This window comes from Orcinus orca, chromosome 13 (genome assembly GCF_937001465.1).
Source record: "Orcinus orca chromosome 13, mOrcOrc1.1, whole genome shotgun sequence".
Classification (NCBI taxonomy): domain Eukaryota; kingdom Metazoa; phylum Chordata; class Mammalia; order Artiodactyla; family Delphinidae; genus Orcinus; species Orcinus orca.
The window spans coordinates 70,565,512-70,591,921 of record NC_064571.1 but is presented as its reverse complement, the minus strand read 5'-3'; the positions used below and the strand labels follow the sequence as shown (position 1 = coordinate 70,591,921).

The 26,410-nt window shown below is 43.9% G+C and overlaps 1 protein-coding gene across 4 annotated transcripts; it reads right to left on the bottom strand.

Annotated features, from left to right (window-relative positions):
• Positions 1–1,947: 1,947 nt before the first annotated feature.
• GTF3C2 (general transcription factor IIIC subunit 2) lies at positions 1,948–24,388 on the bottom strand. 4 transcript variants are annotated; one of them, XM_033425128.2, is made up of 20 exons: positions 23,253–24,385; positions 15,421–15,691; positions 14,936–15,257; positions 14,056–14,341; positions 12,131–12,225; positions 11,261–11,338; positions 11,016–11,114; positions 9,698–9,925; positions 9,412–9,523; positions 9,098–9,206; positions 8,135–8,161; positions 7,766–7,791; positions 7,452–7,581; positions 5,323–5,467; positions 5,054–5,215; positions 4,784–4,871; positions 4,010–4,138; positions 3,563–3,715; positions 3,305–3,412; positions 1,948–2,994 (listed from the first exon to the last, which is right to left on the bottom strand). In XM_033425128.2, exons 2-20 carry the CDS (start codon positions 15,665–15,667, stop codon positions 2,776–2,778), a joined length of 2,763 nt encoding a protein of 920 aa, XP_033281019.1. In that variant the 5' UTR covers positions 15,668–15,691; positions 23,253–24,385; the 3' UTR covers positions 1,948–2,775. The 4 variants fall into 4 exon arrangements, with proteins under 4 accessions (XP_033281019.1, XP_033281021.1, XP_033281020.1 ...); XM_033425130.2 differs by lacking the exon at positions 3,563–3,715 and having other exon boundaries at positions 23,253–24,388; XM_033425129.2 differs by lacking the exon at positions 8,135–8,161 and having other exon boundaries at positions 23,253–24,382.
• Between the last annotated feature and the right edge of the window lie 2,022 nt (positions 24,389–26,410).

Here is a 26,410-nt window from a genome sequence, read left to right as displayed (position 1 = left end):
AGCGGGTTTGCAGCCTTGGTCATCAGTAGACTTGAAGTTCCTCATCTGTTAAATTAGGAGGTTGGACTTTGTTTTTCAAACTGGGCTCCTCAGTTTTAGAGCTTTATAGATGTTTGGGGAAGGGGTATCACAGGTTCTTCTTTACCTAAGCTTTTAAAAAATACACGTATACTTCTAGAAAAAGCCACATTTAAACAAGGGCCCACAACTAAAACTGTTAGGAAGCCAATAGATGAGGTGATTTCCTAATCCCTTTCCAGCTCTAACATTCTAAAATTTTGTGAATATACTGCAACATCCTTTCTAGGGTAGTGGAAACATTCACAAGGCTGACAGCCTTTGCTTAATCATCCCTAGGGAGCTCACACTTCAGGAGGCAACCATATCTGACTCTTTCAGGGTCTTTACCTGGCTAGCTCCAGCCCCAGTTTACTCAATTCCTATATGATTAAGGCAGGGAGAATCCTGTAACAGAAAACTGGAGAAACACAGTAAGGAGGCAAGAGAATTCGATGTCACAAACATTTCACTGAAGCTTTCTATATGCAAAACACCATGCTAGAGGAGTGAATTTACACTAGTAATAGGAGACCAAATGTGCTAAGTTGGAAAGTTGTATTCTGAAGTCAGACTGTCTACCACCACTCAGTAGTTATGTGGCCTTATTCAGACTGCTTAACCTCTCAGAATCTTATCTTTGTCAAGTAAAATGGGGCAATACCAACCTCATAGGGTTAAATTAAGTAACATATGCTAAAGTACTTGAAATAGATCAAGTGCCTAATAAACTCTCATTTAACCTCTTTTCCTTCCTTTTCTCTTGGGAGCGCATGGGAGAATAATTTTTACTGGAGAAATCTGGGAAGCCCCTTGGTGGAGGTGGAATTTGAGCGGGGGCCTTGAACAATGAATAGGACTTAGGTGGAGATGGTGGAAAAGGACACTGCAGGAGGAGGGAATAGTGTGAGCAAAGGCACAAAGGAAGAAAAGTACAGGAACCTATGGATAGTATCAAGTATATATCAGGAGGAAAGTTTGGAAGGGGAGTGGCCTGGGGCAAAAAAGGCTTATGGCAGAGAAAGAGAGCAAGGGCTGAAAGCATTTTCCTGCTTTTCTTTTGGAGGATGAGATTAGGGCAGAGACCCAGCAGCAGAAGCAGGGCTGCCAACACCAACCTACAGCCTCAATGACATGGGTCCCCAGGCCCCATCTTTTCTACCACTGAAAGTGGGATTTCCTGAGGCAGTGTCAAAGGGCTGTTGTGTAGAATGAACAAAGCTCCTCTGCAATGGAAAGCACTTCCCTACCAGTCCTCTCAAAAAGAAAACTGGCATAACCTGAGCTGGCACAATAGGATGGGGCATACTTGGCTGCTTTGCATTGACGTGAGTTGTCTCTCTGCTGCTAATGGTCTGGGTTGCCTCCAAATCTGTTTCCTCTTCTGTACAGGGGAGGAACTGAACTACTTGATTCCTTTCCTCTTAAAGATTTTCTCACATAATGCTAAATTCCCTACCCTGAAGCAGCAGAAAGCTGTTCCCAGATATTTGGCCAATCAGTCTACAGTGTCAAAGTGTTCTGTTCCAGGTAGGCACTGAACTAATCTCCACTCCCTTAAATAGGAGCTGGCTATGTGTTTTTCTCTATTTCCTGAAGTCATCTGACTACTCCCTGCCCCAAACCTCAGGTTGTACTCTTCTACATTCCAAGACTATGGTCTGCTTATTTCTCCTTGTGGGGTCTATCCTTGCTTAAGAGGCAATATTGCAGTCACCGTGAGTCTGCAACATCCCACAAGAGGATTCTAACAAAATGAGCTATAATACACTACTGTGCTTGGGTTTGAAATACCTCCTATAGTTGAAATAGTGTAGCTAAATATGTTTAATAAGTCAACAATGTGACAGTATAATGAAGGATCAAAAATCATGACGTGTAAAAGAATGGTTAAAGTAACTGAAGATATTTAATCTAGAGAAGAAAAGACTTGGGAAACACATGATAGCTATTTTTAAATACTTAGAAGGGCAATCATAGGGAAGAGTGACTAGATTTCCTAACACCCATGGTAAAATTTATAGAGGTATACTGTGTGACTTGATATAAAGGAAGATTTTTAAAAAATGACTGTCTAGGAGTGCTCAAGAAGGGTCAGATGACCAGTGATTGGGAATATTTCATAAGCAGGAGCAAGTAAGATCTGAGCCACTGTTCTGTTGGCAGGGTGTCTGTGGTGTGTTCCTCAGTTAAGTAAGTACTATAAGCAGCTTCAGTGCAATGAATTACCATCACCCCCTTGTGGGCCTGTGTGTTGGGTACTCTAAAGAGGAAGTTAGGAAGGCAGTAATATTGGATCCTGGAATATAGTCAGACAGGAGCCTTCATGCAGATACCCTTTCCAGTTCTCCAAACACCCACTCACATGTGGTCTCAAAAACACCCAGTACCTTTACTTAGTTTTACCCACTTCACAATATGCTCAATATGAGCAGTTTGACTCCCAAGCCTAGGTCAGGCCTGAGTGTTTCTCGTGAGTCATAGTTTTATGCTGAGGAGACTTGAGAGTTTGTGGAGGGAGAACCCCCTTGCCCGCGGGGGGCCATGATGACAGAAGAAGTCTGTGGAAAGAGGGATCTAAGGAGTCCTGGGGAGGCAGGTCTAAAGGTCCAGGCCTGGCAGCATCACTGTCCAGGAAAGCCCCAGTTCCTATGGCTGTGTGCATGGGGCCAGTTGTTCTCGGCAGACTTCATCCTGAGTGTTCTGTGGGGACCACGACTAGGGGCCAGGCAGAAGGCGATGGCTGGTTGGAGGGAAGCCAGGCCCTTTAGTGGGGGAGGCCGGCTGGAACATAGCATTGAAGTGGGCTCGGCTTTCAAGCTGCATACGGTGGCCCAGTGGACAGGTGAGCGCACGGACAAAATGGATCCGAACTAGCCCTGACTGCCCCCCAGAGACCAGCCATCCATAGGAGTCCAGGTTTGGGCTGAATCGTACCTGTGAAGAGAATAGAAAACAAAAGAGATGCTCACAGTTGTTGCTTTAGGGTGAGTCTTAGCTCTAAGAGCAAAAAAAAAAAAAACCACAAATCTGAAAGGATAGGAGGACCACGATGGGGTGAGAGGTAGGAATGAGAAGACGATGAATGAGGTATGTCTATCATGCTCTGGAGGATGAGAGTGCCGGAGCTGTTTCCCCCGCCTTAACCGTCTCCATTACGTTTTCATCTCCCATTTCATTGCTCACAGGCCCAGAGTTGGGAGGAAATGAGATGAAGGATGGCGAAGATGAGAGATAAGGTTCCTACCTTATGAATAGCTTCCAGCTGCAGCCGGTCCAGGCAGAGCCGTGTTTGCCCCTCTCCCTCCTGCATGCGCAGCATTGGTTCTCTGTGGGGCAGACCGTGGAATGAACTCTGGGGAGGAGGGTGTAATAGGAGAGAGAAAGAGAGCAGCTTCTTAGTTTTGCATCTTTCTGCTGGAACTCCTTAGGATTCCCTACTATACAAGGACTCAAGTTTTTTACTTTTTCTAATGCCACACCCATTCTCCTGGCCTCAGTTTACCAAATCTGTGTCTTGAAAGAGCAAGTAGTGATGGTTGACGGTTTCAGCGTAAGTTCGAGCCTTGGGAGGGTTGGGGGCCCCAGATGAAGCAGAAGAGTGGTCCTGACCTTCAGGACTGTCCTGATATGGCATCAGATCTGCTTTATATATAGGCTAGAAAGAAGAATGTTAGATTAGGTTCTATAATACTGAAGACTGAATAAAAGTAAAAGAGAAAATTGGTTTGGAGCAGGAAAGACTGTAAGTAGTATGTTTAAACATATGTTCAGATGCACGAGGGTAGGGGAGATTATGTACACCTCTATTCTAAGACTTCCAGGGAGAATATCAGGGCTGGGAGACCTAGTACTAATTTGTACTCTGCTGCTAATTGGTAGCACTAATTTGAGAGGTCATGTGGATTAGGACCCAACAGATAGTGCTGCTATTAAATATTCATATACGTACGAATCTTCGATCTACAGGTCGTTTGACATTTATTGGGTTCAGTGCCATATCAGGCAATATAGCTGCAATGAGCTCCCCAGATATATCTCCTGCAGCTATTGTCCCGAGCCAGTCGGATCCTGAAAGACTCTAATAGGAAGAGAGAGATATTTTTCATTCATTCATTCATTCACTCATATTTATTCAGTTCTGTGAACTGGTAACAACTTCACAGTCTGAGGGGGGAGAGACATATTCGCACAAACAAATATGAGTTTATCATAACCCATATCCCTGAAGATACAATTACCACACACCTATCTTCTCCTTTTATCCAAAACTACTGTCTCTGGGACTTCCCCAGTGGTCCAGTGGTAAAGAATCCGCCTTCCAATGCAGGGGACGCAGGTTCGATCTCTGGTCAGGGAACTAAGATCCCACATGGCGCGGGGCAACTAAGCCAACATGCGCCACAACTACTGAGCTCACGCGCCTCAACTAGAGCTCATGTGCCCTGGAGCCTGCGCACCACAACTAGAGAAGAGAAAACCCGCACGCCACAACTAGAGAGAAGCCCACGCGTCGCAATGAAAAAGATCCCGCGTGCCTCAGTGAAGATCCTGTGTGTCGCAACTAAGACCCTACGCAGCCAAAAAGAATAAAACAAATTAAAAAATATTAAAACAAAACAAACAAACCAACCAAAAAACCCACTACTGCCTCTTTCTGACCACCACTAGGTGAGTAAAGGGAACGTTTTCCTGTGTAATGAAGGTTTGGAAGAGAGGGGCTCACCCAGACAGTGCCTTTTCGAGGAGCAGTGAAGTAGGCCTTGAAACCAAGGTAACCAGCATCAATATAATGAATTCCACAGAGTCCATAACTGTAAGAGAAAGAGAAAAGAAAACCTTCCTTTTTCTAAGGTTAGATTCATTTCTTCCCCCACAATTCAACTCTCTCAGTGAAACAACCCTCAACCCTCCTCTCCTCACAACCATCTGGCACAGTGCACCCCAACCCTTAGGGCCTGTCCCCAGAGCTCCTCCTCTCTCCATCCTGCCGTACGAGGCATAGCAGTTGTCCTGGGCCACAGTGACACCATTGTAAGGGAGCAGCCAGGCCAGCTCTGTACTCAAGAAGCGCTTGATAGAGTTTATTGGTTCATAAGGTCGTCGAAGGTCCCAGAATTTGATTTTCCGGTCACTCCCTGCAGAGACTAGGAAATGACTGTGGAAAGATGGGAGAAGAGAGAGAGGATCAAATCTGAACAAGCCTGGAAGAGTCAGCCTGTCCCAGTCTTCACCTCCCACCTCCACAACTCTCCTATTCTATACCTGTTAGCTTTGCACCATTGAAGGGTACGCACAGCCTGGTCATGGGCTAGGAAACACTGGAAGGGGTAGAGCTTCAAGGAGCCATCAGAGAGCCGTATCCGCTGCAGAGGCGAGTTCGTGGGAAGGTTCCAGAAAACCACCATGCCTGAGGTAGGGACAGAATGCGTAGGTATTAGAGCCAGGTTCTCCCTTCTTGTTCTAATTCCTTTCTCTGGCTCCTAGGGTCTATGTCGTCTACTCTCAGACTTGATGCATTATGAAAGGCTATAGAGATCATGATTAGCTAGTCAACATTCCCTCCACGGTTTAAAGACTCAACCTGATATTTTTAGTTCCAATTCTCATCAACATAAAAGTAATAGCCTAGTCTGAGATCTGCAGTTGAAAGATAGGTTGAATGAACCCAGTGTCCTCTACTCCCTACTAAATAAAAATAAAGGGATTTTTAAAAAAGCATAAACCTTCCAGGACAAGGGCTGGCGAACTACAGCCCATGGGCCAAATACAGCTTGCTGCCTATTTCGGTAAATAAGTTTGACTGGAACACAACCACACCCATTTGCTTACCTAAGGTCTGTGGCTGCTTTCACTTTATAATGGCAGAGCTGAATAGTTCCAACAATGGCCAAACAACCCACAAGGCATAAAATACTCACTATCTGAACCTTAAGAGAAATGTTTGCCAACTCTGCTCTAAGGCAAAGAGAACAGGCAAGGAGCCAAAAGCAACAAAATGTAGAGGAATAGAAAACAAATGGACAAATAGAAACTAACTCAGCTGATCCAAAACAAGCTGACCCCTGACCAGGCTGGCAGAGGACGAAGTAATCAAAAGTATAACTTTGATAAAAGTGAAAGACAAACTAAAGAACAATAAGAATTTAATAAACAAAAGTGGGGGGAACGGGGACTTCCCTGGTGGCGCAGTGGTTAAGAATCTGCCTGCCAACGCAGGGGACACGGGTTCGAGCCCTGGTCTGGGAAGATCCCACATGCCGCGGAGCAATGAAGCCCATGCGCCACAACTACTGAGCCTGTGCTCTAGAGCCCGTGAGCCACAACTACTGAGCCCACATGCCTAGAGCCCGTGCTCCACAATAAGAGAAGCCACCACAATGAGAAGCCCGCGCACCGCAACAGAGTAGCCCCTGCTCGCCGCAACTAGAGAAAGCCCGCGCACAGCAACGAAGAGCCAACGCAGCCAATAAATAAATAAATTAATTAATTAAAAAAAAAAGTTGGGGGAAGCATGTGAAGCTAAAACCCCTTTTATACATAAACTCAGGAAATGTAGCATCTATGAGCCTTTTTGAAAAAACTTGACAGTGAATTACAGCTAAGCAATATAAGTAATTCAGCAATGGAGGGGGAGACCGAGATGAAAGGACTGGTGGAGACAGGCAATCATTTTCAATATAGAGTTAAGATTAAGTAACTCTGGGAATTAAGATAGCAAAACAGCACTGAGTATCACATACCTTGACAGTGTAAGAACAAGACCACCAAAAGAAACACAATTAGGAGATTGTGAGAAGGATGACAGGAAGCAGTGTACGAGTGCTAATTCCCTTATCACCCTAGCAGAAAGTCTACTGGTGTGTCTAAAAGTGAAACTGTCATTTAAAAACAATAACAACCTAATAACGCCAATTACTTAATGTTATTTATAATTTTTTACCTTTTTCCTTTTTAATCTTAAAAGTATCTTTATGGAACTAATCTCTCTGTGGTGAAAGAACATTTATTGGGACCTTAGCTAATTTTTCAGTTTCACTTGCCTTTTCCTTCCATAAAGTTAAAGTATAATTAAACTTAATACCTTTTAATTTAAAATAGTATCTAGAGTATGATCCCATTTTTACAGAATTCTTTATCTCTCCATCTAATCTTTTTATCTTTATACATACATAGAGAGCAGCATGAAATGATGTTTATCTACTCAATTATTTCTTTCTGAGTAGAAAAATTCTAGTGACTTTTTTTCTCTTCTTTGTATATTTTTACACTTCATGAAGAGTTACAAGTATATAATGGCGAACACTGAATCAAAAAGGAAACCACAACAGAAAAACAAGCATATATAAAAGTTTCAAGAGCGGTAGCTCCTTATGCTCTGCTTTGCTTTTCACCATTATAATATCCAGCAGCCAGGTGGTGGTGGGGCCGGGTGGGTATCCAAGCCAGGCTAAGGCACTGACCACACTCAGAGGGGTCTGATGCTTGCATAGACCCCACCTGAAGGGTTGCCACACATTGGACCTGCAGGGACAGGAGAGACAAGGCTAGGGTTAGGGATAACTACTGTTTGGAACAAAGGCTCCAATCCTTGTTTAATCCAGCAGGAGGTGGGAGATTTTTCAGGTGGAAGGAGACTCGCTGTGGAGTCAGTAAGGGAGGCTCAAGAAGATGGAGCCTTGGCTAAGGTAGCAGGTTCCTCACTCACCTTATAGATGGCAGGCTTCACTGCATCTGTGAGGGAAGAAGAGCAGTAACTGACACTCTGCACCCAGAGGACTGAGGTCCTAATTAGGCCTTGCTCTTAGGCCAGCACCCCCGGCCCTTTCAACCATGCCCTTCCCTCACACTCTTCTCTCTCTACCATCAAATGTATGAACCTGCCTCTATCTGCCCCCAGATTCTCCTTTCCTCCTGTTCTATATGATAGTGCCCTTCCTCCTATCAGAATGGCTAACCCCTCCACTCGGCTCTCTTCTCATCCCCTCCTTTTCCAGAGCGTGGCTCATTTGGTTACCCTCCCCTTCTCCTGCCCTGTCCACTTTCTCTCTCCCTATTGGGTCACTCTCATACTCACATGTAAACAGGCACTCTTGTCTTCTATCTAAATCAAATGAACAAACCAAAACCCTCCTTTACCCATTATTCTTTTTTTTTTTTTTTTTTGGCCGCGCCAGGCAGCACGTGGGATCTCAGTTCCCTGACCAGGGATTGAACCCACGCCCCTGCACTGGAAGCACGGAGTCTTAACCACTGGACTACCAGGAAAGTACACCTTTACCCCTTTTTCACCTCCAGCCACCGCCCTCATTTATATGATCCCCTTCACAGCCAAACTTCTGAAAGAATTGTCTATACATTTCTGTCTTCACTTCCTCACCTCCCACTCCCTCCTCAGCCAACTCCTAACACCAGACCACCGAACACGGGATTTCTCAGGGTTCAAACCTAGGTGCCCTCTTCTTTAATTACTCAGTGCTGTTGAAAAACAAATAAATTCAACCAAATAGGAGCTGCATTTCCTGCTCCTTCCTCTTTGTGTTCACCTTCACAAAGGTGAATATAGAGGGAGAACTCTATATTCTCTCTCTCTCTTCACAACAAAGAGAGTGTGTTTACGTGTATGTGTGGTGGTGAGGGCAGGAGAGGTGGAGGACAGGATCTGGGGAGGAAGAGGAATATGGCGGGGGAGACAAGCCCCAGGCGCAATCCTCAGCCTTCAGCAGCTCTTTACACAGCCAAGTAACTGTGGTAGCAAGAGGGGGAAGACCTGAGAGCACAGGAGAGCAAGGAAGGGAGGGAGATAAAAGGTAATGTGCTGAAAGAGGGCAGTTACAAGACTGCGAAAGAGAGGACTGCATGCAGGCTGCCAAAGAGAGAGGTCAAGAACAACACGTGTGAAGTCAGAATGGGAGGAGTGACTCGGTAAGGCTTTGTACTGGAGAGACTGGGCCTGGAGGAGTTTCAGGGGAGACAGACAGGCCCTGCTAAGCTGTGGCCACAACTCCAGCAGCCCCATTCTCCTTGCTGTGCTACTCACCTAGGGGCTGCTGAGCCAGCAGGGCCTCGGGATGGGGCAGACTGAACAGCAGCACCTTCCCATCTGAGCAGGCAAGAGCCAGGAGACCCAACCGGGGCAAGAGAGGAGCCTAGAAGGTGAGACCAGATCTGCAATGAGGCTTGCTGCCTTCAGGAACCTCTCAGAAAACTTTTCAGGTTCTGGTCCCTGAAAATATGATATGGAGTTGCTGGAAAAACTCCACCCACCACTCTCTAACCTCCCTCCCTCCCAGAGCCAGCCCCTTGGTCCTGGCTCTGAGTCCTAGGGCCATCCCACAATCAACTGGGAGGTACCTTCCGAGGGGTGCCTGGAAGTTCCCACGCTCCACTGGGGCAGAACTTGAGGTCCCAGATGCAGCCGTGGTCACAAGCAATCCCATAGACAAAGTGGGCTCTGTTGCCAGGACTGAGGAGAGAAAGCATGTGGGGAGAATGGGTGGGAAGGAGGGGCCTGGAGCTGCCAGAGCCTGCGCTCCCCTTGTCTCAACCCAATCCGAGCCTTGCCCCCTTCCCCTGCCCAGCCCCATCCTTCTCTCCTCCTCAACCACCCTCCAATGGCAGTGTCCCAGCCCCACCTCACCAGCTTTCTTGCTGCAAGGTCCCAAGGTCCCAGAGCTGGAGCAGCCCAGGGCCCGAATAAAGCTGGCTCAGTGGGTGTGTCTCATTCATGTCAGGGCTGGAGAAAAGAGCCACATACTGCGAGGCTGCTGCCCCCTCTGGCACTGGGCACCAGTCCAGAGCCCAGAGCGGTCCCCCCGTAAAGAAAGACACATCCCAGCGCTCTGGGTGTGCTGTGATAGAGCTAAATCTAGAGAAAAGTCAAAGATGGGATGGAAAAAGGAGTTAATAAAAGGTAGTAAGGACTTCGGTAGATGAATGGATAAATAAACTGTAATACACCCAGACAATGGAATATTATTTCACACTAAAAAGAAATGAGCCATCAAGCCATGAAAAGACATGGAGGAACCTTAAATGCACATTACTAAGTGAAAGAAGCCCACCTGAAAAGGCTATATACTGTATGATTCCAACTGTAAGATATTCTGGAAAAGGTAAAACTATGGAGATAGTAAAATGATCAGTGATAACCAGATGTGGGGGAGGTGGAGGATGAATAGGCAGAACTGAGTATCTTCAGGGCAGTGAAAATACTCTGCAGGATACCACATTGATGGATACATGTCATTATACATTTGCCCAAGCCCACACAATGTACAACACTAAGAGTGCACCCAAAGGTAAACTATGGACTTTGAGCTATTATGATGTGTCAGTGTAGGTTCATCAACTGTAACAAATGTGCCACTCTGGTGAGGGATGTTGATAATGGGAGAGGCTGTGCATGTGGGGGGCAGGGAGTATATGGGAAAAACCCTCTCAATTTTGCTGTGAACCTAAAACTGCTCTTAAAAAAGAAAAAAAAAAAAGTAATGCGAACAGAATGGGAGCTCCACCTGGAGCTCCTGTGAACTGACTTAAGCAAGCACCAGAACACCAGTCACAGTCTACAAGTGAAACCAGTCCTGGCCACCATCTGTATCTTCCTCCTTTCCTTCCCAAAGTCTGTCTAGTCATAGGCTTACCTTCAAAGATGACAGGCTGTGCATTCTGGTTTACTACAGTGTTCTCTCCAGGGCCAGTCTGTCTAGGTCTATCGGAGTAGATGTGACCTTGAAAGCTGGTTTTACCCTAAACCTCCCTAGGCTCCCTCAGTCTGGCCAGCAGTGATAAGCACTGCACATTCGAGGGGGCTGACCAGATCTAGCCAGCACTCCTACCCTTGGGACCAATTGGACCAGCATTAAGGGAAGAACAGGGCCAATCTATCATCCCTTTCAACATCCATTTTTCATTTTCCTGTCTCCCAGAATCAGAAAAAGAGGTGCAATCGTCACCTGTTTATTCGGTAGAGTGTGCCATCTTCAGGAAGTCCTTCACGTTGTACAGAAAACAGTGGCGACTTCTCCTCCTGGGGCAGGTAGTGAGCTGCCTCACTGGGGGAGGGCAAAGGGAATAGCCTAAGTTTGGAAGAGTTTCATCCATCCTGGGATTCCCATTATAAATCTAGAGTCCTCTGTTACCCTTCTGTCTCCAGTGGTGTCACCCCCTTCTAGATTTCAAAGATATTTCTTCAACTTACAGTTCAGATAACAATTGCCACTTCCAGGCTAAAGGAATCCATTCTGCAAACTCCCAGTATGAATGCTTCTGTTCTCGGCTGGAGAAACAGAAGCATCATGAATGAAGGAAGAGAGAAATTCTAGAGCAGCGCTGCCCAACAGAAGCAGCACTGCCCAACAGTAGCTCCCAGTGATGGGAGCGATCTATTATCTGTGCTGTGTAACACGCTAGCCGCCAGCTGCAAGTAGATACTGGGCACTTGAAATGTGCCTAGTGCAACTGAGAAACTGGACTTTTAATTATATGTAGTTAATTGAAAATGAAATTTAAATGGCTTCATGCAGCTAGTAGCTACCATATTGGACAGCACAGCTCAAGGGCTCTCGCCTTGGACTTCCTTCGTGGCGCAGTGGTTAAGAATCCACCTGCCAATGCAGGGGACATGGGTTCAATCCCTGGCCCGGGAAAATCTCACATGCCGCAAAGCAACAAAGCCCACAACTACTGAGCCTACGCTCTAGAGCCCGCGAGCCCCAACTAATGAGCCCGCATGCCCCAACTACTGAAGCCCACATGCCTAGAGCCCGTGCTCCACAAGAGGAGCCACCGCAAGAGAAGCCTGCGCACCGCAACGAAGAGTAGCCCCCGCTCGCCACAACTAGAGAAAGCCCGCACAGCAACGAAGACCCAATGCAACCAAAAAATAAAATAAAATAAAAATTAAAAAAAAAAGAGCTCTTGCCTTTGGAGCAGTGCCTTTTAGTTATGAATGTCTTCACAGTGTTCTACCCTGCAAGTGCCTTCCGCCCTTCCCACAGCCCCACTGCTAGATAGTCCTTTGCACTCCTCCACCACCCGTTCATCCTCAGCCCCGCTCCCCAAGCCTCACAGGTCCTTGGTGAGATGAAGGCACTTCCAAACAGGAGCCATGATGTGATTTGGTAAACCATTGGGAGCCACTCCCCGGCAGTGTGGCTTCTGCTTCTGAGGATCAAATTGAAGAAAGTGTAAGGGAGAGAATCTTATAAGCTGGAGAAGGTCCCCAGGAGACCGCTTTCCCAACTTTTACTTTTCTTGGCATTACTTCCTCTCCAACCTTTTACCTATCAGCATCTTAAAAGATTTGTGTCTCAACCATTACAATGACTTCTTCATCTTCTGCTCTTATTCCTCCATCAAAACCGCAAAACCTGCTCTCTGTTTTCTGTTCATCTTCCTTGGCATGTCTCCATGGCACCTGACTCAGAGGACTCCTTTTGCTTCTTGAAACTCCTGCCCTATGGGGTAGTCTCTCCTTATTCCTCCCATGTCTCTCCTTATTCCTCCCACGTCTCCTTCGCAGGCTCTCCCTCCTCTGATCCATTTGGTCAGCGACGGTATTTCCTAGAGTCCCTCTGTCTCCTCAGCCCTCAATACACGTACTCCTGGTAATTTCATCCTATGTCTCATGGCTTTGACCACCATTTTAATGCCTGATTATCAAGGCTGCATCTTAGTAAATGTAAACGTTACTCAGTCTCAACTTTTCTACAAATTCTAGACTCAGTGTGGTGCTGAGCCATATTAGAGCCTGAGGCAAAAGGGAAAATCAATTATATGGCTTCTATCTTTATTTAAATTTTTGATATTTTCTTCACCACAGATTTGTTGCATTAATTTTGATTTTTAAAATGTTGCATCGAGATATTTATCTTGATTACTGGGGGTTTTGGTGCTCCCTTAAATGTTGCATCTGGGAGAAGTAAGGCACTGGTCCCATATATCTGACTGGCAAAGAGACGTCTCCAGAAGGATGGCCCTTGATCTACCAGCACCTCCAACTCGACATGTCAGAAAGTAAACTCATCACCTCGCCTGCCCACCTTCCCCCGTCCTGGGTCCCCCACTCTTTCTGTGTGCCCAGGTTCAGTGTACGAGAGCACCATCAAAGCTGGAAACTCTTACTCCTTCAATTCCCAACTGCTATTAATTCTCTTATATATCTCTTTTATCTGCCTCCCCGTCTTCTCTTCCTTCACTGCTTAATTTAGGCCCTTACTAACTCTGGAGAACTAGAGAACTGAAGCTGTCTTCTTTATTGTCAACTGCAAATTAATCTATTTTCCTAACTGATCATGTTATTTTTCTACCTAAAAACCTCTGTTGTATAGAGTTTCTGTTTGGGATGACAAAAGTTTTGGAAATGGATAGTGGTGATGGTTACACTACATTGTGAATGCACTGAACGCCAATGAATTATACATTTTAAAATGATAAATTTTGTTTTATCTACTTTACCATAATTAAACACACACATACACACACACACACGCCCTTTGTTGGTTCCTATCAGTTTTAGTCCTTTCATCTTCTCTAGTTTAATCTTCCCCACCACTCTACCCCAGGCCCTATGCTGCAGCCACAACCAATTTCTGGGAAAACCATCCTCTCTGGCAAACTTCTATTCCTTTCAAGACCTAGCTCAAGTATCATTTCTCCATGAAGTCCAAGCAGTTAATCATCCTTCCTCTATACGCCTAAAGCAGATTGTTCACTCCTGATGCAGCACTTATTACACTGTGAGCTTTGTAAAGCAAGACCTTGTCTTATTCATGCTTGTGTTTCCTAGCATAGAGTAGATGCTCAACATATGAACGAATAATCTTGTTTAGTTACATCCGCAGCCCCTACAATCTCAACTGTGTTTGAAGTTGCTCTTTTTTCCTTTTACCTGTTTTGGCCATCCTAGTTACTAGGCCAAAGCTTCCCTTCTAGGCGTCCTGCTGACCCCCTAATAATCCTGCTATCCCCATTCACTCCGTCTATTCAGGTTACCCCTGAAGTGGATGCTCGTGCGGTGCTTCGGGGCACTGTAGGCTCGGGGTCAGACGAGCTCTCGCTTGGGGCCTCACTTTCTTCTCCATCTTCAGCCTCAACCTGGAGAACGAAGTCTTCATCCCGTGCGTTGTCATCCTCTTCTTCTCCATAATGACAGGCTGCCTGCTGCTGGTTCTTCTTGGGTTTGGTGGGGCTGCTCACCTTGGGGCTCTCAGGACAGGACACTGGAGCAGGCAGGGCTGTTGAGAGCTCTTCAGCCAGTTCCTGAAGATACAGAAGTGCCCTGTAGGATAGGGCAGAGTCAGAGCAACACTCACAGACACTTAACCGAGAGCCCACTGTGCCCAACACTTGGCTGATTCTTATCTCACTAGATCTTCCCAGTGACCATGTGAAGTGGCTATTAATTTCCCTTCCCCTTTGATAGATGTAGAAACAGAAATCCAGGAAAGTTAAGTGACTTGGCCAAGATGATTCAGATCACGTATGTGGAATCTGAACCCAGTTCTTCTGACTCCAAGTCCAAATCACTTTTCACTCTACCACCGTCAAAGACCATTGAGGGCAAAGGGAAAGAATGGAAGGGCACATATATACTGACACATATTGGGCAGTAAAATTGCAATGAAGACTTGGAGGACATTGTGAAAAATGCGATAGGATATGAGGTACAGAAAGGAACCTCCCAGATAGACAAATTTAACCACAGATAAAATTGCTGTGGTAAGAGCTAGAAGATTGCTCAAGTCCCCAGAACCCAGACACCACCCCTGCTTACCTGACACCTCATCACAGTCCACTCATCTCTCCAGCATCTGCCCCACCCTCATCCCTTCACCCAGCCCCCCTCCACCAAGCTGTGCCCCGAAATCCTTACACTTGGGCAGCCCTTCGGCGGGGTCGTTCCCCAGGAGGGGTCTCAAAGTCCTCAGGGGGCCTCTTTGGATGTGGAGACTCTGGCTGATCTAGGCCTTTTGACAACTTCAGCAGTAGCAGATCTGCCTTGGACTTTCGACCTCGTTTCTTAGGCATGGGGGTGGACAGAGGGTTGGACTGATCTAAGAGACCAGGAACCCGAGGGGCTGATGGAGAATTAGGCTGCTGGGGCCTTTTGGGGCCTTTCCGTGTCCTACCACCTCTCTTCGGGCCAGGCTTTGAGGCCCTAGGCTTTGGGACCTTTGACATCTCTGAAGAAAGATCTGTAGAGAAGAATATGGGTCTGTGAGATGGGGCCAGAGCTCAAGCCTCTTTGGAACAGATTACATCATACCCAAGTTTGTAAGGTCCTATGAGCTCAACCTGCTCTCATTCATCTTAAGCTGAGCATGGGGAGATAAAAAGCTGAAAGGTCAAGGGACATACCTTGCTGTTCCAGTCTGGAGAGGGTTTCCTGTTCTGGAGGGAGCCTCCTCTCATCAAGAGAATCCTCAAATCCAGGCAAAGGGGTAGATAATGATGTCTCTATGGAAGCCTCCACACTGGTTGTTTCTGAAGAGGCCTTGACATCAAGCTGTTTTAGCACCTCTCGTCCAGGAGAGTCTACCACAGTCATGTTCCCCACGGGGCCGGCCTCCTCCAGAGCAACACAGCCGACCCCGTAGGGATCCATCAGCACCCCCTAAAATGGCTGCGCCTGCATATAAGAGACATACAAGTGAGTAGAAGGTAAAAGCTATTTGCACTGGCTCAGATTTTTCTACTTTCCTGTCTTTCTCTTCTCACAACCATTTCTCCAACCTCCCCCCACCTTCCCCACCAACCAGAAACCCAAGCTCTCTGATCATTCATTCATTCAGCAATAATTACTAAGCATATTCTATATGTCAGACACCATTCTAGGAACTGGTAACATGACAATAAGCAAGACAGACAAGGTCCCTGACCTCACGGAACTCACATGTTAGTGGAGCTGACAATAGACAAGCAATAATAAAGCTACCATTTATTAAATGCTTACTATGTGCCAAGTATTGTACTAAGTGCTTTATTTAGATGATTTAAAGTGAGTGAACAATTATTTAACTCCTCTACCTGAAACCCAATGAAATGAATCATCCCCTCCCCCTCAAAAAAGAGAGAGAGAGAGAGAGAGAAAATCACCTGTTATGAATGTAGGAAAGGGCCGCAAGTTTCTAGAATAGACTATAACGAATAGCTGCCAGATACTATAAAGTTTACATCAAATGGAAGGAGGACAGGATGACTAGATCTGACATCCATCTTTGTGAATATTAGTCAAGGTACAGATTTATTTAAGAATAAGTAACTCTCTAGTGTCCTGCTAGCAATCTTTCAGCTGGATGGGGGAGGTGGTAGCCTATGAGACAATTAAGGAACATCCTACTACATTAAGAGACCATTTCCACACTGAAGAATAGACTAAAAAATGGTCATGAATCTTCATTTTCTTCAAACCCAGGAAACCAGCTGTGCAACCATGGACCAAAGTAAACTGACAGAGATAAACAACACTGACTACCAAACCAAAAACCTGAGCAACACAGAACTCTGCAAGGGCCCAGTTTCTGGCCAGAATAACCTACTTGTCTGTAACAAAAGGGAAGAAATAGCTCAGATCCCAGGAAGAACCCCTCCATAGGTCTATATATGTCTTAAGGATAAAGAACTCATCAGCCTCAGTGGAAAAGTGTGCTAATACAAATACCACAAGAAATATCATACAAATTAAAGTTTACAACTGTCTCTCTTGAGGAAGCTACAGTCTCTCATTATAAACCATAACAATAGCCAACTCTTTAACTCAGGTGCTAAGGATACATTATAACATCATATGCTAGGGATATAGTATAACACTATCAAGGTAAATTGAGGTCAATGAGAATCCACCTACATTGTTCTCTGGTAAACAGCAAACCCTGAGAGAACTACTCCATTCAAAATTAGTAATAAGCAAAAAGGATCCAATGGGACCTATGCATAGTTACTATGGAAAGAATATAAAGGACACAAATGAAAAAGGTGAAAAGTACCCTTTCAAAGAAAGTCTCCAGAAAACAAGAAATTTTCCAACAAAAGCTTCTATTCTTTCAAAAAAGCCAAAGAGACTGTGGAATCCAAGATTTAAGAGACCAAAGAAGAAATAAAACAATGGCAAGGCAAAAAAAAAAATGAGCTGGCAGCCATAAGGAAAGAAACTGAGTAAAAGAATAAAATCAAAGAAATGAAAACCAGAGAAGCAAAATGCTGAAACTATACATACTACTGAAAAGACAATCAGTGATATGAAAGACATGTTTGAAAAAAACCACACAGGTTGTAAAGAGATAAAAGTGATTAGTGAGAAGATGATATGGATGAAAAGAGAAAGTGGAAAGCCAACATATGAATCATTGATGTTCCTGAAGAAGAGAGAAGAAAAATGGGAACAGAAAAAAAACATGTTCAAAGACCTAACAAAAGAAAATTTCCTGAAATGAAAACTAGAAATGTGTACTTTCCTAACATAAAGGAAGATCTCAGTCTACAGATCAAAAGGGCTTATGGTGCAAAAGAAAGACAAAAATCAATAAATACTCATTAAGACCAAGAAATACAAGTGAAGATACTAAATTTCTCCTACAAAGAGAAAAAAAAAAAATCAGGTCAGCCTCAGAGTTCTCAGAAACATTTGATGCCAGAAGATAAAGAAACATTAAAAGGATCAAGAGAATTCTTTACTTAACTGTCATTCATGTAAAGGTAATGGGATGACATTCTAAATATGCAAGTTTCTAAAAAAATACACTTGAAGACCTAATTTAGCCAATGAAAGATAAATCAATATAAAGAACTTGCTAATGGAGAAGTTGTGCTATTAAAAGGCTGGCAGTAAGGATTTAACCCAGTGACACATCATTAACTGTGGTAACTACAGGTATAAAACAGATTATAAATTAAAAATTTCAATGTCCCACAATGTAAAAATACCAATATTCTGATTGTAGTAGATTGGGGCAAAAGAAGAAGTTCTTAATTTTGCTTCTAAGGCTGACAAATATAGATTTACTAATACCATTTTTTTTGGGGGGGTTGCACCGTGTGGCTTACGGGATCTCAGTTCCTGGACAAGGGATTGAACCCTAGCCACGGCAGTGAAAACCTGGAATCCTAACAACTAGGCCACCAGGGAACTCCCTACTAATACCATTTAGATGTTTAATGGAACTAAAAACAGTATGCTATATTGCTTCCAAAATACCCAATAGGGCTAAGAAACGGAAGGAATTTTTTAAAAGACCACATAATAAAAGATCATTAAAAATAATGGAAGCACACACACACACAAGAAGAAAAGGAAAAAAAAACAACACAAGGGTGACAGAAACAAGATAAATAAAAGGAATTTATTACAGGGTATTAAATGGTTCACATCAGTGGTTCTCAAAGGGTGGTCCCAAAACTAGCACATCACTTGGAAGTCAGTTAAGTGCAAACTTCCAGTCCTACCCCAGACCTACTGAATCAGAAACTCTGGGATGGGGCCAGCACTTCATGTTACAGCAAGACTTTCAGGTGATTCTGCTGCATACTCAAGTTTGAAAACCACCTGCATAGAGGATCACTGGAAGGGTTGGGGAAAAAACGTTTAGGAACAAGTACTTGTCAAATTGAGAAGTTGTTTACAGCTGCTGGTTCAAGAACCACATGGCTTCTCCTCTGCCATGGTGGGGAGCCAGAAGCTGGATCAAGAAGCCCCTGCCATAGCTGATGGCTCCATAAATAAGCTGCTTCTGCAATAATCAGAAAGTGACCAACTGAGGAAGACTCTTCTCTGGCTCCCAGATCCAGAGCCGTATCACTGCCACTATCTGCAACAGCAAAATGCATGCCTTCTGGCCTGCCTCCTCTCTAAACTCAAGTCCAAATTTGAGTTCCTCAAGAGCACATTTGATTGGCAAGGCCTAAATCATATTCAGAATCTTGGATGGAAAATTCCAGGAAATGAAATTTCTAGCTTTCCAGGCTCTCAGATGGAGGGTGCTCATTCTCTCACATCCCACTTACCCCAGGGTAGAAAGTAGGATCAGTATTTTCTCAATTCCTCTCCAGTGTCAATTCTTGACCAATAGTCCTCCCCATCTTGTAAAAACCTTGTTCCTTCCAAGCTCATAAAGTTCAGCTAAATCACTGCTAGTCACTCCACTGTCACACCTGAAACTTGTCAGCATATAAAACCTTTTAACCTCTAAAATCACTAAGACACCCAATATCTGATCACAACCTCCCATCATTACAGCTAGACTGCTCAACTACTATCACTATATCTATTCTTTAACCACATTAATTAATCCACTGATCTCTCCAATTTCTCCCTATGTCAGCCACAAACCATCTAGTTTAGACTTCTTTATTTTAATCAGACTCTTGTTGATATTACAAACTTCCTTTCTTTTTGTCTTTTTGTTCCACAGGCCCGGCAAAATTCAAGCCTGGATGAACCAATCACCCATCTTCTCCATGGGAGCATGTAAGCTAGTTGAGCACTAGCGTTCTAGTTGAGCACTAGTTGAGCACACGTTCTCTCTAATCAGCTCCCATACCCTCTCTCCTCCAACGTCTGATACCCTAGTCCTCAGCAGATAACTTAGTCTCAGATTTCTTAAACAATCAAAAACCATACTTCAATTTCTTGTCAGATAACCTAACACTCCCTGCCTCTGAGCCCCTCATCCACTTTCCAAAGCCAAACTTTCCACTTGTGTTCTAGCCCCATGCCCCCTCCTGCCCCACCGAAAGAAAATGAAGATGTTTATCCTTTTCCTTTCCATTGGCTCCTTCTAAACAGAATTTAACGGGAATTCCCTAGTGGTACAGTGGTTAGGGCTCTGCGCTTCCACGGCAGGGGACACGGGTTCAATCCCTAGTGGAGGAACTAAGAACCCGCATGCTGTATGGTGCGCCACCCCCCACTCCCGCCAAAATAAATAAAATATGTGCCTCCCCAAAATAAATAAATAATATAAAATTTAAAAAATAAACATTTAACTATTTTTTAATTTTCATCTTAACACAAATACAACTATCCTTCAAACCCAGTTCTCCAACTAATATCCTCCTGCCCCTCACAGTCAAACTTTAAGAGCTGTCTGCCCTTGATGTTTTAATCACCCTGCTGCATCCTAACTAGGAGATTGCCCTCAACTCATCACTGAAGCTAAAGTGATCCATAACTGTTGTGTCAATTAGTCCAATACTCTTCTCAGTCTCGTTTAACTTGACCTCTCAGCAGCACCAAGGCTCCTTACCACTTGTTTCTTGAAACATTCTCTTTTCTTGAGAAGTAATTCAAGTCCAGTAACCTTCCAGATGTTTACAAAATTTCCTGTCTTTTACAGGTGCCTTACACCTGTTTGGTAGCTTTTTTGCTTGTTTGCAAACTCACCACTTTTGTCTCTCCAAAGTATTCAGTTTAGTTTGCTTTCTTTTCTTTTTTAGAATTGTTTTTATAAAATCTTTAGTTGATACAAAATACTTATAAATAAGTGTAGAATATAAAGAACAATAAAACACCTGTATATCTGCCATGTTTCAACTTACTTTTAATAGAAACAGTAACTCTTACATACTCAAATTTCCTTAAAATTTAAATATATGTCACAATTATATAAACATAGTGACAAATCAACTTATATTAAAAATGTTTGAACCAATACAATGACTCTTGGCAAGCATTCAGTTCAACTACTTAGAGTGACCGGGCCTATAGGAAAAAAATCTACAGGCTTCGAGAATTCAGTGTGCTATGGGCATCAGTAAAGTATGCTTTATGCAGGAAATGGAAAATGTCAGTTAACAGAGGGAGCTAGTTAAATGGAATCAGTTCAGAGAATTTCTACATGTCTTAAAGATTTTTCCATATCATTTTTCCACATACATCTTTTTCATTCTTCTTAGTTACTATATGGTGTTCCATAGGATTATAGTTTATTTGGGTATTTCCCATTTAATGGACAATTGGATTATAATACTATTACAAATAATACTGCAGTGAATATTCTAGTATAGATCTCTTCATTAATGAGAAATTATTTTTCTAGAATAATCATCTGAAGTGGAATTACTGTACTGGGTTAAAGGGTATACACATTTCAAAATTTAATAGATACTGCCAAACAGGTCACCAAGGTGAAAAGCAATTTATACTCTTACTAACTGTAAAAATGGGTATACCCATTTTACCACCCCTTGTCAATCTTTGATTTTTGCCAGTCTGATGAGTGAAAGAATTCTTCCCTACTGTATTTATTTGCATTGTCCTGGTAATAACTGAGATTAGCAACTTTTTATATGTTGGACATCTGTCTTTTATGAATTGCCGATACACATAATTTGCCCATATTTCTACAGGACAAATTGATCATTCCTTATTTATCTGTGCAGTTATTTATGTTGCAAATATTTTCTCTCTGTATCTACCTTTTAAAAAAACTTTGCTTATGTTTCTTGCTAAACTGAAGTTAAATTTTATGAGTTAAATTTCTCAGTCTTCTCTTTTCTGGCTTCTGTTTGTGTCTTTTTTTTTTGGCCATGTTGCATGATGCGGGGATCTTAGTTCCCTGACCAGGGATCGAACCCGTACCCCCTGCCGTGGAAGTGCAGAGTCCTAACCACTGGACCACCAGGGAATTCCCGTTTGTGTCTTAAAAAGGCATTTCCTACCCCACTGATATAATATCAGAATATAAGATATCTTCTTTTATTTTCTTCTAATAATTTTTCTAGTTTTGGATTTTACATGTAGCTCTTTAGCCCATCTGGAATTTTCTTATCATAAGAGATACGGGTATTTACTTATTCCATATCTATCTTCCTTAAAAGTTTCATGAGATAGGGCTCTTGTCTATCTGACTCACTATTGTATCTAGAACCTGGTACGTGGTAAGCACAATAATTAACTTTTGTTGATTGAACAACTAACTTCTCAAGGTACAAAAATCTCTAAAAGGATTCACTTCTCATAGAAGGCATGGCATTGGTGGTTAATTTCTATTTTTGACTACACAATGCAAATCCTGGACACAAGTAAAGGATGTTTAGTAAATGTGTACCAGAGTTTATGAAATTTTGCATCGGCACCCCAACTTGTCTGGTTCCCATGCTGCTCCAAGGCTGCCAGCCTGATCTCCCCAGATGTGGAAAATGATTAGATAACACTGCTCCTCAAGTATGGAGTTACTTTACACACACTGTTTGGTCTAATACATTGTCTCCCAAAGTGTTCCTATGGTACAACTGGTGGTATGCAAGATGATTTCTGAGATACAAAAATGAACGATTTTATTTGACTGTGTTTTTATTTTAACTTGTATATATAAAAAGAAAACTATAACTAGTCCATGAAACCCATGGTTTCATCTACATTGTTTAGATCAAGACTAAAGCACTTAAATCTTAAAATTAAATCAATTTAAAGAAAATTACTAAGAAAACAATACTACAGTTGATAAGAAGGGGTGGCCAAAAGAGACGAAGGTACAGGAATGACAGATTTGTGTAACAATATGCCCCTGGGACTATAAGCCTTGGCCATACCCTGCACCCCTCTAACAAAGTGAGTTACCACGGGTGAAGCTGAAGTCACCACCTCTGCCTTCCCCAACAGAAAGCCAAGTTGCTGCGGGATAAAAGGACTAGATTGGGAAACATAACTGGCCCCTGGCTGCGCCAATGAGGTTGCAGCGCGCGGGGCACAACCCCCAGGGTTAGAAGAGCCTCACCGAGGAAGAGGCTGGAAAACAGCAGAATGAAAAGACCGACCCGCTACCTCTCTAGGGGTGACCGCCTGCCCTTTCTCAGTCCTGGGCGTCGGGTAGCTTTCACCACTAGCCTGTTCGGGAAGCGAGCCCTGAGTTTCGTAAGGCTGAGAACTACGGTAGGTTCGCAGAGTCCGAGGGTTGCAATGTAGGCAGCGCGGCGGCCGGGACACAGGACGAGGTGTTACAGACACCGCGTGGGGAAAGAAGGCGAGACCCGAGGAGAGCAGAGATGGGGGATGCACGGTTGCCACCGTGGGTTAGGGAGGTGGGGACCACGACGGTTTCCGGAGGAGTTCAGGGGCTGGAGGTCGCGATGCTGTGCAGAGGCGGAAAAGCGGAGCCGGAGTTGGTTCCCAATATCTTAGTGCTACCGAAAAAGAAGTGGGGTGGGGGGGTAGTAATCGTGGGGCCCCGCACATCCCGCTGTGGTACACTCACCCTCACCAAAGTCCTTCCGGAAGTCCAAGTTCGAAGATGGCGCCGCCTGTCTGGTCGCCGTTTTATGACGAAATCTGGTAGCTACTCTTCATTGACGTCCCCCCCCCCGTGTACAAGGTAAACACGTGGGCTTGGTTGGGAGTTTGTGCCCCAGGACGTTTTCTAGTAGACTATGTATCCCATAATGCAGTGCGGCGAGCGTCCCGAGCCCTGTCGCAGCGGGCGCAGCTCCCGGGCCTTAGCGGCGCAGGGGACGCCGCTGCACGGCCTTATGGGAATTGCAGTGTCCCGAAGGGAACTGACGCCTGCGCGGTGATAGTCGTCGCGCCCCGCCGGTTCCCACGCGGCTTCTACTCGAGCCTCGACACTGCGAGTGCCCAGGCCTGAGTGTCGCTCCCGAGCGCGGAATCCTGGCTTTCTGTCGAGACTACCGGCCTGTGGCGGGCAGGGACGGGCCGATGTGAGAATATTGACCTGCAGCCCCGCCGTCGAGCCGGAGACTGGAAGACAAAGGAATCCTTGCCTCGGGGGACGACTCCGGCTTCCCCCTCAGGGCAGCCCCCAGCAGATCCAGCCACTAGTGAAGTCATGGACCCAAGACGGAAACACAGTGAAAGGGAAGAGCAGTAGAAAAGCCTGGCATGGGGACGCTCTGCTCAAGTGATCCTCGGGCTTGGACCCACCCCTTGGTCGTAGGCCTTGCCCCGCTCCCTCCCGGGGAAGTAGGATGCTGCTGGAGAAAGAATGTAACAAACTTCCGCCCTTTCCTGAGGCATTTAAAGCTGTGTAAATCTCACAGGTCTCCATACACCGAATAGTGGAGTTCAGGATGTATAAACAAACAGGAAAGGGTGGAGTAAACCAATCTTTCTCTTCCCAGATAATCTCATCTATTAAATTACCGTGGTTACACAAAACATTTAAGAAAAGCTTGGGAGAAGCTAGCTAAGATTTAAAATCTAGAGCAAGGGGGGCTCCCGTCCCATTTGCCCTAAGTGGCCTAAAGACAGCTAAGGCTGCGCTGTGGCTTAGGACTGACTCCTTTCTGAGAGTGCAAAATCGGGTGCAGTCGAGGCTGCAGTTCCTCTAATACGGGGTATCTACAGTGCTTGTCCGATGAACAGCTCTCAACTTGATAACTTCAAGCATTTCTTTTTCTTTTTTTTTTTTTTAAGCATTTATTTTTCTATTAAAATTGTTTTCAAGCATTTATTTCTGTAATGAACAAATCTGACTCTTCTCCATTCCTGTTGCCTCAGATTAGACTATCTTTGACTTCCCCTAAAGCAAAATCTTTTTTATACTAATAATTGTATTTATTTTGGGGATAAGACATTCACATGGCTGCAAATTCAAAAGATACATAGGATATAAAGTGAAGAGTACCTTTCACCTGTCTCCAGCCTCCCAGACCACATCCACCCAGGCAGTTTTCTTGTTACAGGTCCAAGATACTTTCTGTATTTATACACATGCAAATACATATATATCTCCCCCTCACACACACACCTTTTTTTTTTTAACCTTTTGGCTGCGCTGCGCATGTGGGATCTAGTTCCCCAGCCAGGGAATCTTTCCCCTTTTTAATTCAAACAGCAACTACACACACTGTCCTGCACCTTACTTCTTTTGAGTGTACCTTGGAGACTATTCCATTTCTCTATATAAAAACCTTCCTTATTCTTTGTTATGATTGCTTAGTATGTAATTATATGAATGTAGTAATAATTAGCCCTTATTATTAATGGATATCCAGGTGGTTTCCAGTCTTTTGCTATTATAAACAATGCTGCTATAAATAACTCTGTATCTAAGCTACTTCAAATGTGCAACTATATGGCTAGCATTAAGTTCCTAGAAGCAGAATTGCTGGACCAAAGTTTAGGTGCATTTGTGATTTTGATTAATAGGCAATCTCTTTTTAATTGATCTGGTTCTCTGCCTCTCATCTCTACCAGCTACCAGCTAAAGCACAGAGCTCACCCTGTTGAACCTCTGCTTAATTTTGATGATTGAGTGGTATGCTCAATATGTAAAAAAACATGAATTCATCATAATCTTTATAGAGAGAAAGCCAAAAATGCAACAACTTCTCATTGTATGCCACTGGAAGTAACCAGTGATCAATCCTGAAAACTGGCAATTAAAAGGAAAGAATTAAACATTTATCTTGCCTTTCCAGTATGGACTGTAATTCAGAATAGTAACTGATGAGAGGGCGTTCTTTATAGAAGATTATTAGCTAGTACGTATGGAATGATGTAATTAGGAAAAAAAATTCACCATGTTGCATCCTCTAATGAAATAATTCAGGCAACAATAAAAGTGGATGAAACCACTAAATAAAAGTTTGTTGGGAAACTTTAAAACACCTAGACCCTTTCATCACTGAAAATGGACCAACCAACCTGATGGCAAGGCAGTATGAAACATATTCAACCTGGTTCCTGGCACAAGTCTATGTCATGAGAAAAGAAGGGGCGGGGTTGGAGAGACTGCTTTTGATTACAAAAAATTTAAGACAAAATAACGACATGTAATATATGGATTTGTTTGGATCCTGATTCAACAGTAAAAAGCTGGTTTTGAGACAATCAAGGAAATTTGATTATGGCTTGGACAATAAGGAAGAGTTTAATAAGTGTAATGACATGGTAAGCTTCCATATTTTTTAGAGACATAATGACGTTTGGAGGAGTAAAACGATATAATGACTGGGATTTGCTCTAATACAACTTCAGCGAGGAAAAAAAGGGAAACAAAAAAAGCATATGTGGCGAATCTTGATAATTACTACATTTGGTGATGGGGATTCTTTGTATAGTTCACTGTACTTCTATGCTGCTTGAAATTTTTCAATAAAACATACACACACACACACACACACACACACACACACACACACACAAAATGGATGACTCTAACATATTTTTTAGGCTAACCACAATGGTAAGACTCTCACAATCTGGACCCAATCCAACCTACGTTAGCAGCTGTATCACTAATTGTCCACATAAGCCGAGGTTCTAGCTTTACCACACTACTTGACACTTTGGAATTGGCCAGTCATTTTAAGCCCTATTCTGTAGTCTAAGTTATTTCCTCTGTTCACCTGCGTTCTCATTCTTTTCCAACTGGGAAACTTCTTATCCTTCAAG

What these genes read in the sequence shown, in the direction of transcription:
- GTF3C2 (XM_033425128.2), bottom strand. Translation starts at nt 15,667, where the DNA reads ATGGATCCCTACGGGGTCGGCTGTGTTGCTCTGGAGGAGGCCGGCCCC. An exon ending in TGGCAATTGTTATCTGAACT is followed by an intron (nt 11,115 to 11,260) that starts GTAAGTTGAAGA and finishes GCCCTCCCCCAG; the next exon opens with TGAGGCAGCTCACTACCTGC. An exon ending in GGCTGCTGGATATTATAATG is followed by an intron (nt 5,468 to 7,451) that starts GTGAAAAGCAAA and finishes TCCCTACCTCAG; the next exon opens with GCATGGTGGTTTTCTGGAAC.